Genomic DNA, 14,216 nt, shown 5'->3' with positions numbered 1-14,216 from the left:
TTAAAAACGAGAACATCCTGCTCATCGGCGACCGACAAACACGACAAAGTGAAGTGAAGCCAGTTTCTTTTGATCCAGCATGTGTCGTCTCCATCTGTGTGGAGATCCACGACTGGCAAAACGTCTCCCTGAAACTTCTTCTGCTCCTCAGCAGACGGTGACAAGGCGCACAGTCAACAACTGTAAATATAAATAAAAACCTCAGGGTGACAGAGAGTTTTCTCTTCATTAGAGAAACGTATTGATCTGAAGTCACAGCAGCTGTACAGTATAGAACAGGGGTACTCAAATACATTTGTCGAAGGGCCAGAATTTTTCTTAACAGACACCTTGGGGGCCACACATTCAAATAGGCCTAGATTGAAATTAAATTCACCTATTTCGTCTGATAATTAAAAAAAAATTATTTTACTTGTAAGCACATAATTTTTATTTATACACTTCATGGTGTTTTGTATGATATGAAAAATCTTGACATTATCATATCATCATTTACATATCATGCTGGAGCTTTACACTGCTGACTTGTATCCTCAGACATGCCCTGTGATTTTCAGCTTAAATATGACCTGACCATCACAGGACATGTCTGACTCTGTTCTGAGGATACAAATCATTGGTCCTGAAATGTGTGTTTTTCTTCTATAACACACATTCTACATCTCGAAGGCGACGTCTTTCCACACACAGGCTTCCTTCACCTTTCAAACAAGGCAGAGCTCAGTGGGAAACAGTAGGAGAGACACAGGCCGAGGGCACCGGGACACAACACCGGGGGGGGGGGGGGGGCAGGTCGTACAGCTGTGCGCCGCAGACGTGCACGAAAAAACAATCGCGTCTCATCAAATGCGCGCAGCTACGGCTTTGAGTTGTGAGCATGACGCGCGGCTACATTGAATGGGTTTGAGCTCGCGCAAAAGACGCTTCATCTGAACGGCCCCCCATGCATGATGCACACACAGTTGAACCAAGACGGCGGTGAAAATCACCCACGGTCTCTGCAGACAGGCAGGGGAAACCCTGCAGTCCAGCCCGCTCCCCAAACACTCGCGCATGGTGATTTGGGTTCGTCTGCGTTTCTGTATCCCAGTGCAGCGCCTCACAGGCACACACAAACGCTCCGCACGTGTTTCCATGTCCCAGCGCATTGACTTACAGGCGCACGGAGCCCGAGAAATACAGTATACAGTAGGCTAATATGTAAACTAGTAGAACTCAGTCGCGGGCCTGATTGGAAGGTTCGGCGGGCCGGATGCGGCCCGCGGGCCGCCTATTGAGTACCGCTGGTATAGAAGCTGTGCTGCATGTGTTTGCTGTATTACCACGGGGGGTAAATTGCCGTCCGTGCTTCTTCACCGCTGATTTGTTTATGGCCACAAGATTTATTTTGTCCTGATGCATTTGTTGAACAGAAGCCAAGCGAGCAGTCGAGCAGCTCCGTCTCTTTATTGACAGCAGTGAAATACACCGAGCCGATGTCGGTGTCTAACAGTCTGATACACTGAAGTCAACAGATACAGTCTAATCTCTGGATTATACACCGTGTCTGGACTCATCTGGATGCAGCAAATTATTTGGACACAGCAGAAGATGTCAACAACATGTTGCCATGACTCAGCATGGTAGGATAAAAAACACAATACTCAAGTAAACCACAGCAGAAGAACCATCCAGAGAAGTGTGTGTGTGCCTGCACTCCAGCATGAGAACAATAGTGACGGACGAGAGTTTCACTATATATCTCATTTTTCACGTCACTATATCGCCGTTTAGACTAATCTGATGTTTGTAAAGTTTATAAAACCAATGATTGGACAAACATTACTATTTATGTGTGCACATTTTTGTAATTAGTCATGGTTATCAGAGATTAGCCGGGCTAATGGTTAGCTACCTGTTTAACTTTAATAACTCAGTGACTCAATAAACGGTCCATGAAAAAATATTTTTTCCAGCGGATATCTGAGTTACAACATGACTGAGCTAACTGGAGTAGTTTCATGTCGTGTCCGACAACGGGAGGGTTTTAACAGCTGACGTCCTGATGTTAGCTTAGCTGCTGCCGTTAATTTAGCTACCGCCGTTAGCTGTCACTGTCAGCTGCAGCCAATGATGCTTTCTAGACACCATGATTCCCCCAAACTGAATAAATACCACACATAGCAACACAAAACACACACACAGAAATAGTAATGTTTCTTCAATCATTTCAGATTTGTCTAAACGGTGATTGGGCGTGAAAAATATGATATATAGCCTAGCTAAACTCTCATTTGTTAGCCTACTACTGTTCTCATTCAAATTACGTGCTGCTTTTCTACCCGGAAGTAGTTGTAAACAACAAGGCGATTCGGTCTAGTGTACAAAGACGGACGTTTGCACAGGTTTCTGAAGCTCAGAGTGGAGCTGCTCCACTGTCGCCATCTTGGCAGTGCCTGACTCCGCCCCCCTAACTTCCCGGTTTATCCAAAAATGGTCAAAGAGGAGGAGCAGAACTACGGTACATAACGATTTGGCGAAGAAAATTATCTGTAGTGTAGTATCTGTGGGACATTTTAACATTGGAGTCAATGGAGACTGACTCACTGTTAAAGATTCACCCTAGTGGCCGGGAGAGGAACTGCAGCTTTCAAAACTCCATGTGCTATTTTTAGTAACCCTTTAATTTACAGGCGGCTAATTAGGGGATAATTACGTGATAATGTCAAGAAATAACGGTCAATTTCATAGTGATGTAAAGACAAAGGATTACACATGCTTTTCATGCTTTGAATTTTTTGGGAAAAGCCAGAATGTTTCTCCACCAAGTCCTTGCAAATCTCAATTGCAAATGTCAATTACTATGACATTACTATGCAACTGACCATCAGGGTTTCCCCCAGAAAACTTGTTAAGCCCGGTGGTAGGGTGGCACCGGCGGACCACCGGCGGCCCATCCGCGGCCCATCGCCGAGCCACCGGTGCCCAAGCATGTTTTGTTGTGACAGGGGCCTGACCCTGACCATTGACTAATGGCAGGGCCCTGTAGGTAACAGATTCATTAATGGAGCAGTAGCATTTATAAGGTGTGATTCCATAAGGCCTCATGATCAATGTTAAAAGTTGACTGGAAATTTGAAAATATTATCATAAACATCTGTTATTATAAGACATTTATGTAACATATTAAACACCAGCTATAGCAGAGTCTTACAGAAAGGCACTCTTGAAATGCGGTTCAATAACCACAAAAATAAATAAATAATAATAATTATAATTATAAAATAATATTTAAATAAATAGCATCAACTGTTTGCATTAAAAACTAAAAAGAACAACTGCCTGGTCTCTCCTTTAGCTTTATTTCTCAGATTTTATTTTTTTAATTCTCCGAGATTTTTTATATCTGGAGCATAGACTGTAAAAGATTTGGAGTCACGTAATAGACACAGTCGGCAAGCAAGGAAACGTCACTTCCGGTTAGGGCCGTGGGGGAAAACAAACCGTTTTCCCCATACACACTCATGCAAAAAGGCGGCATTTTAAACCTTTGTCAAACGCTTGTTCGCCGTCCTGTCTTAGTTTTAATCACATGTATATGCTGACAAAGAGCTATATATTAGAAAACTCATCACGATCTGGGTCGATTGCTGTCCGTACATCTTAAAATATAAAGTTTTCACAGCCATAGCCTACACCGAGTCAGCAGGGTCGGCAACCTTCACTTCCGGTCAGAGCGTTACACGTTTGGAGAAGATGAGCGAAGTTCCGATATAAAAGTTCAGGTTGTGGTTTTTGAATTTATTTGCGGTGCAAAATAATACACAATAACTCAGGCAGTGTCTACGAGTGTCTAGAGCCGGCCGGCGGCGACTAAGAGAGCGTCAAGAGCCGTGGGGGAAGACAAATATGACTGACTGTGAAATACCTAATATTTTTAAATGTACGGACAACAATCGACCCAGATCGTGATGAGTTTCTAAAAATATAGCTCTCTGTCAGCATATACATGTGATTAAAACTAAGACAGGACGGCGAAAAAGCCTTTGACAAAGGTTTAAAATGCCGCGTTTTTGCATGAGTGTGTATGGGGGACACGGTTTGTTTTCCCCCACGGCCCTAACCGGAAGTGACGTTTCCTTGCTTGCCGACTGTGTCTATGACGTACCACGCTCTTTTTCCAGTCAGTCGTCATGGAAACGTGACACGCGGATTTACTGTTTGGACCAGAGAAAACAAACGTGTGTGATCGCGAACTTTGCAAGCTGAAAAATGAAACAATGGATCATTATCACATCAGGTCAAAGCCCCGCGGCTCACAGGAGTCCGGAGCTCTGACGCTGCAGGGGACGACGTGCTAACAGCTACCAGCTACCAGCTACCAGCTACCAGCTACCAGCTACCAGCTAACAGCTAACAGCTACCAGCTAACAGCTAACAGCTACCAGCTACCAGCTAACAGCTGCAGCAGCTGACTGAGCCTCTTGGAGCCGTGGCTCGGCTCACGTTAACGTGGACTCGGTGCGTTCCTCTCGGTCAGCTGGCGAAGCAGCGGTCTGATCATAGATGCGGTCTGAGGAGCATGATGTCTGTGACGTTTACTGTTATGCGCGACGAAGTTGTGACGTTGTCAGGTGATGAAAAAGACACCTGATCACGTGTTTATGGAGTATCAAAACTGATTAAAAAAATTAATAAACGATGCTTAGCCTGGCGGGGGGGCAAGTAAGGCCTGGCGGCCCGCCAGGCTTATAATACACTGGGGGAAACCCTGGACCATTATTTCTAGGCTATTTCTAGACATTATGACGCAATTACTTGGTATTTCTTGACATTATCACGTAATTAGCGGCCTGTAAATTAAAGGGTTACTCTACTGTTTGTTAAATATTACTTCATAACATTAAATATGCACAACTTAATAATTAATAATTGAAGTCAAAACTATGTCTAAGTATAATCTATGATATAAACTGCTGATCTGAATAAAAAACACACTTTGGGCCGATCATGATAGAGGAAGTCACTCACAGCTCCTCATTAAACTTACATGTTTCTAACTGACTAACTCACTCAACGATAACTCCTTGCTTTTGTGAATTAATTGACACATGAGTAGAAAGACTGTCTTTCAAAATGAAAGTCTAGAAAAATGACAAAAATAATCATTTATATAAGTTGTGACAATGAAATCACGAGTAAAATTTGACTAAATGTCCAGCCCTACCAAGAGTTTATTCAAAAATAAAAAATAATAATCAAAACTCTCCACACTGTTCTCCCTCTGTGTTCATGAAGGACTCTATTAATCACAGTTAGTCACACATAAGGTCATGGGGTCACAGCAATCCAAGCCCAACAATTAACACAGCTACTTCACAGTAAACACCGTCCACTCGTCTCCTTATCTGTCCATATCTGCCTCCTCCTCAGCCTGCTGTTTATTTCCTACATCCTGTTCTGCAGCTTCCTGTCTGTGCAGATCACCTGACCGGCCTCATCAGCTGCCGTCCGACTGCACGCTCGTTTCCCACCGGTTCATTATTAAACATGATGCCACTTCACGCGAAAACCAGTCTGCGTCTTCGATGACAAGCTCCAGACAAGTGTCTGCTCTGCTGTCGGCTGATTCAGGATGGAAAGGGAGGAATGTCATGACATACTTCCTCAGGAACAAGTTAAAGAAGTTCAAGTTAAAGTTCATCTGGATTAGGATGTGATGAAATTCTGTGTTGAAACTGTTTATTACACAGACAAGAAGATTTTACATAAACTGCAGCTTCTTTAATGACCACTGAGCTCTCACTGAGTTCCCACATCCAGGGAACTGAAGAGGAAGTGAAAGAAGTTGTTTCTGCAAAGGTCAACGTTCAAAGAAACTTCACTGTTGCTTTCGATGAAACTGATTTACGCACACACAGCGCTAAACACTCAGACAGTGACAGAGTTCATCAAGGTCAGAGTTAAAGTCCAGTAAAACGACAAGAACTGTCTGGATTAAACTGAAGAACAACCTGAGAGCTGAGAACAACAGTCCAAACTCTTTAAGATGGACTTTCAGAATCAAATAACAAACATCAAACAGTGACAGTATAGATTAAATTGCCTGAAAATACAGGAACACGTCCACCTTAAAGAATAAAATAGATCAATGAATCAAACTGTTGCTTTGTTTGACGTGTTCACAGTTTCCTTTACATCATCCTGCTGCTGTAAATAGCCATCACAGCAGCAGGTGTGTATTAATCCGCCGCTGAAAATAGTCCCCAACATCAGGCCTGTTTTCTCCTGTTTTTACTAAAAACTACATGAGACCATGAGCTGAATAAACCAGATTGATGTTTTTAGGGCTCCATGGTGAATAAGACTAAATTTGTCAGTCTACAGATCTGCATTACACTACACAAACACACACAGGTTGGTCTGAGTGAGATGTTTTGAAGTGGCTGGTGCAGGATGGCGTTGTTCAGTCTGTTTGCATGTTTCTGTCTCACAGTCTCACTGTGCTTTAAGCTCCCAGGTGACACATTATGCAGCGGTTTATGACAGAATGAGGCAATCAGTGACTTTATGGAGCATTAATCTGATGACGAGCTATGAATAGCCCGCCTCATTAATATGGCAAAACCACTTTGGTGTAAATGTCTTCAAAACCTTTTTAGAGAAACATAAAACAACAGAGCATAAAAAGGCTGTCGGAGAACTTGTTGACATGTCGCATACACAAGTGCCGTGTCTCAATTCGAATACTTCCATACTAACAATAACTATTTTGAGTATTTAAGTGTGTTCACACTGACAAGTATGTCAAAATGCAGTTTACCCGGATGGTTCCCACTCATAATGGTCAAAAAGTTGGCGGCGGAACAATGCACAATGATCGCTGTCTTGGCTACATAGCGGAATATAATACATGTAAATCGACGTACCGTACTTAACTGTAGGCCAATGTTTTCCACCAGTAAGAGGAGCCGTCTGATGCATTGGCGGTGTAATCTCCACCTGGTATTAAACAGGTGGCCCGGATTAACTCAGGACAGTAAATGCTGGAAATGTCATAAGGAGTTGGGCACACTTACATTCATGCTATATGGGACTGTCCTATGGTACTGCCCTTCTGGAAGGTGGTGCTGAAAAACCTTGAAGGATCCCCACAATTATGCCTGTTAATGGATAAGGCTCTAATGCCACCAAGCCTTACCAAAGCAGAGCTCCAGGTGACAGTAACTGGTTTTATTGTTGCAGCTCGGCTCATAACTACACAAGTGGGAAGAGCCCACATAAACCAGAGCTTGTGGAGTGGTTAAAACTCATGACAGAGACTGCTGCCTTTGAAATAGATGATTGCCAGGTTTAATAATGTTCCAAGTAAAATGAGTCACGTATGGGAAGTCTTTGTGGACTACATAAGGGGTGTAACGCCATAGATGGTTGGAAGGATAGTTATATTGCATGTAATTGTATTTATGTATGCTTTGAATGTGTATGAAGCACGAGGGGTGCCAGGGGTGGGGGCTGCCTTTAAGTTGTAAGATGAGTGTTACAACTTAAAGGCATTTTTATCAATGTTGATTTTTTTTTTGTTTTTCTCTTCATGCTATCTATCTGTTTCTCCTTTTTACTTTCTTAAACAGACGATTAATTTGTTTATGCCATGTCTGTAACATTTGAAATGTCTGTAAAGTTAAAACAAATAAAAATTTGAATGACAAAAAAAACAGGTGGCCCACACAGGCAAAAAAAGTATGAGAAAGTATTCGATTTGAGACACTAACTGTCGAAATGTGAGCACTACTGATGTAAGTACTTAGTATACTGCATGACAGTGTACTCATGGAAGCATTCAAATTGAGACACAGCTAAGATGTTTGTGGTATATCTTCAGGTACGTGAGCGATCGCCTTTTGTAAGCGACTCACCTCGACTTCGATGCACTCGTTGAGCTTCTTGCAGGTGGCAGAGATGGTCTCAGTGGTGCCAAACTCAAAGTACCAGAGCTTGTTCTTCATTCTGGGGAGAGAGGGAGAGAGGGAGAGAGGGGAAACAGAGGGCAGACATGTTTGTGACTAACACATTAGACCGTATTGCCACTCCTGACCGAGCCTGCACACGAGTACAGTGTCGCCGGCCCGCGGCGCCGTTCGTTTCGGGGGCAGTGGACACATATTGAAGCTGTCCGGTGCCTTGAGTCATGTCACATTTTTGAAAACGACAGCTCAGGACGGCTACGGGCCATGTGACCGCCCAGGTCAAAGCTCCATTGACGCAGCCCGAAGCCTTTAAAAAAAGTGGAGACGCCGGCGCCGGCAGCGTCGATGCTCAGATAGATACAGCACCACAGAAAATTAACCCCCCACCACCATCTGTGGAGCGGGCCTGGTGCTGCTGTCTGTGCCTCCATCAAAGCAACACACACATTATGTCGCCTCAGTGCCCCGATGCCAGGAGAGTTGAAACGTCAACATTGCCTCTGGAGGGGACGCGGAGTGAAACACTGCTGGTGTACTGACTGTAAGGTCAAGGTAAATATTAGTGTGATTCACAACACGGAGCGATGCTTCATTACTGCCCTGCAGACGGGTTTGTCAGAGGTGACCTGATGGAGCCGGTTTTGTTTGTGTCCTGATGTCATTTGTTGCAGTTTTTAGAAGTGGAGAGCGGCTGAAGAGCTCGGTCAAGGTTGAAGATCTGCTTGATGAAGAACTAATGAGGAGAAGTGGAGGTAACTGTGAAGTCCTACTCTGTCCGCACCAAAGTTTGTGGCAATCCATCCAATAGTTGTTGAGATACTTATGCTAAAACCACTGATGTCCATGAAGGACAATGACGTTCATCATCTGGGGACCATCAATGTCTTTACATGATCCTGTACCAATTCCTTCAAAACTGGTTGAGATGTTTCAGTCTGGACCAAAGTGGTGGAGCACATCAGCTCCAGAGATTCACTTCTAAACATGATGTCCATCTTTATCTTTTTACTCTGTTTGGTTTGATTAACTTGGGCTCCATTTTCTGGAGACTACTGTTCTTTTGTGGTAGCGACATGGTCCAACCACTATCTAACCCAACTCTACAAGTTTCAACCGGGTGCTTTGCAGTGACCGAGGTCAAAGGTTACCAGCAGCTAGCTGGAGCATCAATGTCTGACTTGGACCAATTGTCGTCTTGATATTTGGACATTTTGGACCAAACAGGGACACATTGATACAAAGAGCATGAAGAACTTTCTCTTCAAAAGTCAAAAGTCAAAAGTCAAAATCATTTATTGGTCTCCCGAAGGAGAAATTTCTCTCGGACAGAGAGCAGTGCTGCGTCACAACAAAGACAAAAACAGTACAGGGGAAAAGCAGCAGAGAAGTACTAAAAACATACAATAAAATGATTAAAGTGCAGTATGCCTCAGAAAAGTACTAGTGGCAGATGTGTGGACACGCAAACATTCATACACATCATCACACAAACTGCTCATTCATAAGGTTAATGGACAGAAGGATGAGCGAATTTTGAGGCGATTATGCCTACAAACAACACGCAAAACATTCATACGTATCATCACACAAGCTGCTCATTCATAAATTAATGGACAGAGGGATGAATGAACGAGTTTTTGAGGCGATTGTGCCTGCAAACAACACGCAAACATTCATACATAACATCACACTAACTGCTCATTCATAAATTTAATGGACAGAGGGATGAACGAGTTTTTGAGGCGATTGTGCCTGCTCAGAGGGACTCGATATCTTCTACCTGAATTTAAGAGCTCATATTCAGGGAGAAGTGCGTGCGTAGGATCTGCTAGAATAGAGTTTGTCAGCCTAATGGTGGCCTGTTCAAACCAAGGGGGCAGTTGTCGGTCTGAGAAGTGAAGCTCACTTCCGCGTTCAAAAAACTGCAATCCCCTCGGATTCCTCTGGGGGCTGGTGTCAGAAGGGAGCATTCCCCATAGACCCCCATGTTAAAATCGCCAACTTTACATCCTCAGTAAACATGTTAAAAGCCTGGTGTCAGAACGTTTTTTCGTCTCAATCGATAGTTTCTACCCCCGCACACACTCTGAGGGGGGTGAATTTTTTTTTAACTCTGCCGTTTTACTGTTATAAGGTTAAAATTCTAGCCAATCAGGGCGCGGAAATGTTGAGTGACAGGTCCGAGCAGCTCCGTGGACAGCTGCTTCGAGGCCAGTGGGCGGGTTCTCGGCCGGCCAATCCAACATGGCGCTGTTCAGGCCGCCATATTTGAGTCACAAAAACGACTCCCCAAAACCAATGGGTGACGTCACGGACGCTACGTCCATTCTTTTTACAGTCTATGGTTCAAACAGATCTTGAGGTGAGCGTGGGACAGGGGAACCCAAGATTTTGCTAGCCGTCTTGACCAGATTGAGTATTTGAGATTTAGCTTTTACTGTGAGATTACCGAACCAGGACGTAATGCCGTATCTCAGGATGGACTCAATGGCAGCGCAATAGAAGATGTTCATGATGTTAGAACTAACGCCGAACAGGCGGAGTCGCCTGAGAAAGTGAAGGCGCTGATGGATCCTGGCACACACACCTGCCACATGTGTGTGCCAGGTGAGATCACTATCTATATGCACGCTAGGGTTGTGCCGATTGGCGATCCAATCGTCTATCGGCGATTGGAAGGACGATCGGCGATGTTTTGTTTTCTTGGCGATTTTACACACACACATACTCGCTACTTTTTTATTGATCCAATGCGCAATCTGTTTGTTTTGTTTTAATGAAGCCGCTTCTCTGGCTGCTTCCAACAGATACTCTGTCAAATGACAGTGTTTCACCAATCAAATGCAGCTACTGGCGACGTCCAATCAGACGGAGCCAGGTAGTCATATGACCGCACACAAAATCTCTGTGGTAAACAGGATGGCCACTCCGCCTCAAATTTGGGGAAACACGTTTAGCTGGTGTTGTTGTGGCTGTGACTAGGCTGCCGACGCCAGCGCTGTTACTGTAGCCTATGTTACAGCCCGACGAGGTGTTCCCTGATATGCCACAAATAAATTACGTCCGCCAGAATAGATTTTTCGGCTTTTGGCAACGCAATAGCGTTCCGTTCATTGATCATAGCGCTCTTTCTCACACAGACAGACAGAGAGAGAGAGAGAGAAGCGCGCATGCATGACAGCATGACAGCAGGGCACGGTAAAAGCGAAACTCATACGCCGACGCCCCCCCGCCCCCCCCCCCCCCCCCCCCCCGTCGAACGAACACGTACGGAACGGCCGCCCCCCCCCCCCCGTACCCCGGCGATAGATAGGTCTATCGGCGATCTCCAGGGAGGGCGATTGGGACGATCTGAGAATGTCAAAATCGCCCAACACTAATGCACGCCCAAATACTTTACTGAGTCGACTTGTCTGATGTCGTTACCATGTATGGCGACAGGGCGACTGTCACCTACAGATCGTGGGTCTTGAGTTCTGAGTTCCTATCACAGATACAAACTGTTTGTAGAATCGAAGGCTGCAGCTGATGATCATTTTGATGACTGATTAATATGTGTTTATTTTCTCAATATTAATATATTGTTTAAATGATCCACCCAAAACCCCAAACATATTCACTTAAAGGGACAACGAGGAGTTTTGGAAAGCAAAGTGTTTTCATACTACATTTACCATGAGCCTCCGTGCACACGGTGAAATTCTTGGACCGGCGCAAGACGGACGTCTTGCCAAGAATGTTTTCATTCATCAACAATGAAAGTCAGAGGTTCGAAGACGATCAGATACTGTCGTAGTTGCGACCATAAACGGCGATTCGACTGCATTATTCCCAGGTCTGCCGGGCAGCGTCCACGAAACCAAAAGTAAGGAAACGCTGGTCGGCTCGCCCAGCATTTCTACCATGAATTAAAATAACAAAATAACGATAGAGACAAAACGATATATTTATCGAAAATGGAGCCATTAACAAGTGTGGGTAGCGTAGATTCATCCACAACGTGAGACTTTTTTATAACCAAAAACTCCTCGTTGTCCCATTAACTTTTATACATGACAAGGAAAAGCATAAAATCTAGAGCCGTCCTGAGCTCGGGGCTGATTCTCTGAGCTCCGATGTTAATAATCAATCACTGAACAGTGCAGAACACATCCACCTGTGGTGCTGAGAGTCACTTTTCCAAGTCTGTTTAAAATGTTCAAATTAAACATTGTTTAATGACACATTAAACCTCAGGCCTGTCAGCTCTGGTGCCCTCTGCTCGGCGCTGTCAGAGCTTGTCAAAGAGAGTTAGCGAAGGGAAAACCTCCGTCCTGCAACACCGCCCAACAACGAAGGGTCAACCGAGTGTTTCTTTAGTTCAAACAGCTCCAACACAGTCAGACTTCTCCTTCTTTCCTTTATATCATTATCAATTATTTAACCTTTTGAGCCACGGCCTTCAGTATTTGGATCAAAGAGCCCAGAGCTGAACTTTAGATCTGTCAGATCTTTGGGTGATTTAATCAACATTAATGTAACATGGACGACGTTGACGTCATTTGGGGACGTCCCTACTCAAATCCTCACACTCACTCTATCAATGTTTGATATGTTCATCTAAAAAAATCAATCTGATAATTGATTAATCGAGCAGTTTCTGCAGCTCTAATGTTAATGAGTGTGTGTTCATCCAACGACCACAGCTGACGGACGCCTCGCTCTGAGTTAATGCTGGAAATGAGTCAAACTTTCTGATATGATACAACAGGTTTGTCAGCATGCGGAGCTGCTGCTGATACTGACAACACAGCTATTGACACAACAGCTCTGTATAATGTGGGTTAACCAATAACAGAGACTGAAGAGGGCATCCAACATTGAAACAGAACACATCCTGTTTGAAAAGCTCAACATATTTCCTCTTTATTATTTTCAACAGAGGAAGCGTTCGAGTCTTTAGTAACAGTTTATTTTACTTTGAGTGTAAGTTAAATGTCCTAAGCCGCTGCACTTGTTCACATGTTTTTCTCCCTGCTAATTGTCTTTCTGTCCCCTGTTCTCTCTCTTTCACCTTAATACCTCCCCTGAAACCTCTGCTGCTGTCAAATCAGGGGATTATGAGCATATTTGAGATCACAATTAGGAGCAGTTGCGATTCTCAACGAGCCGAGCTGCCTAACCTCATTAAGCCGCTTCCACTTGAGACGCCCTGTAAAAAATGCAATTAACTCATGTTTTTTCGCCCTCTCTTATGAACACAGAGTGCAACAGGGAGACGCGCCACTTCCATAAGCCTTTCCTCCTTTATTCCCATGATTATGCACAAAAACTAAGCTAGAACAAAAGGGATCTTTAAAAGAAAGACAAAAAAATAATAAAAGGAAGGGTGGGTATTTTTCAAAACGTGCATCGTAAAGGCTGGGTGTGTTGAACCCCGGGGGCTTTGACTGGTGAAGAGATGGTAATGGGTTTAGTGTTTTAACAGTGTCCCCATAAGAGCTGACAACTGACCCCCCGACAAAGAAGAGTAGTTTCTATTCATCTTGAATAGAAGCTGTTAAAGGGATAGTTCACCCAAAATTGAAATTTCATTATCTACTCACCCTCATGTCGACTAAGGGCTGGGAGAAGTTTCAGAGTCCTCCGTGGCTTCTCTGAGTTACAGGGGGCCTCGGCGTAGCAGTGCATGTCCACATAACGGTTGAAAATGGATACCAATTGTCTTCGTAACAAAAAGACACACCAAAAAACATCCAAATACCTCCATGCTGCTCGATGTAATGTCCGTCTTGTATTGAAGCCCCGAAATGCGAAATGGTCCCAATAAAAATTAAACAAGTTCGTCAAATTTGGACGAACTGGGAAGAGGACAGACCCTGGTTCGTCCAAATTTGACGAACCGGGAAGAGGAGCTTCAAGAAGCTTCCGCTACAAACAAGCTTGAAAAATAGAGTTGTTTAATTTTTTTCGGGACAATTTCGCATTTCGGGGCTTCAATACAAGACGGACATTACATACGAGCAACATGGAGGTATTTAGATGTTTTTTGGTGTGTCTTTTTGTTAAGAAGACAGTTGGTATCCATTTGCAACCGTTATATGGACATGCACTGCTACGCCGAGACCCCCTGTAACTCAGAGAAGCCACGGAGGACTCTGAAACTTCTCCCAGCCTTTTAGTCGACATGAGGGTGGTGAGTAGATAATGAGTGAAATTTCAATTTTGGGTGAACTATCCCTGTAGGATGAGTTATCTCTGAGGCCGAGGCGCCGCACCGAGCTGGAA

General features: G+C 44.1%; 1 protein-coding gene across 1 annotated transcript in view; it reads right to left on the bottom strand.

The window, feature by feature from the left end:
• dgkg (diacylglycerol kinase, gamma) overlaps positions 1-14,216 on the bottom strand; it is a 135,219-nt gene that overhangs the window by 29,445 nt on the left and 91,558 nt on the right. Inside the window, exon 14 of the mRNA XM_085765051.1 lies at positions 7,899-7,989. Coding sequence (XP_085621177.1) covers positions 7,899-7,989 — 91 coding nt within the window. The remainder of the gene's footprint in view (positions 1-7,898; positions 7,990-14,216) is intronic.

This window comes from Trachurus japonicus, chromosome 21, assembly GCF_045865225.1.
Source record: "Trachurus japonicus isolate A0001 chromosome 21, Traja_1.0".
In the NCBI taxonomy this organism is placed as follows: domain Eukaryota; kingdom Metazoa; phylum Chordata; class Actinopteri; order Carangiformes; family Carangidae; genus Trachurus; species Trachurus japonicus.
The sequence above is the reverse complement of the archived record's forward strand: the minus strand, read 5'-3'. Positions and strand labels throughout refer to the sequence as shown.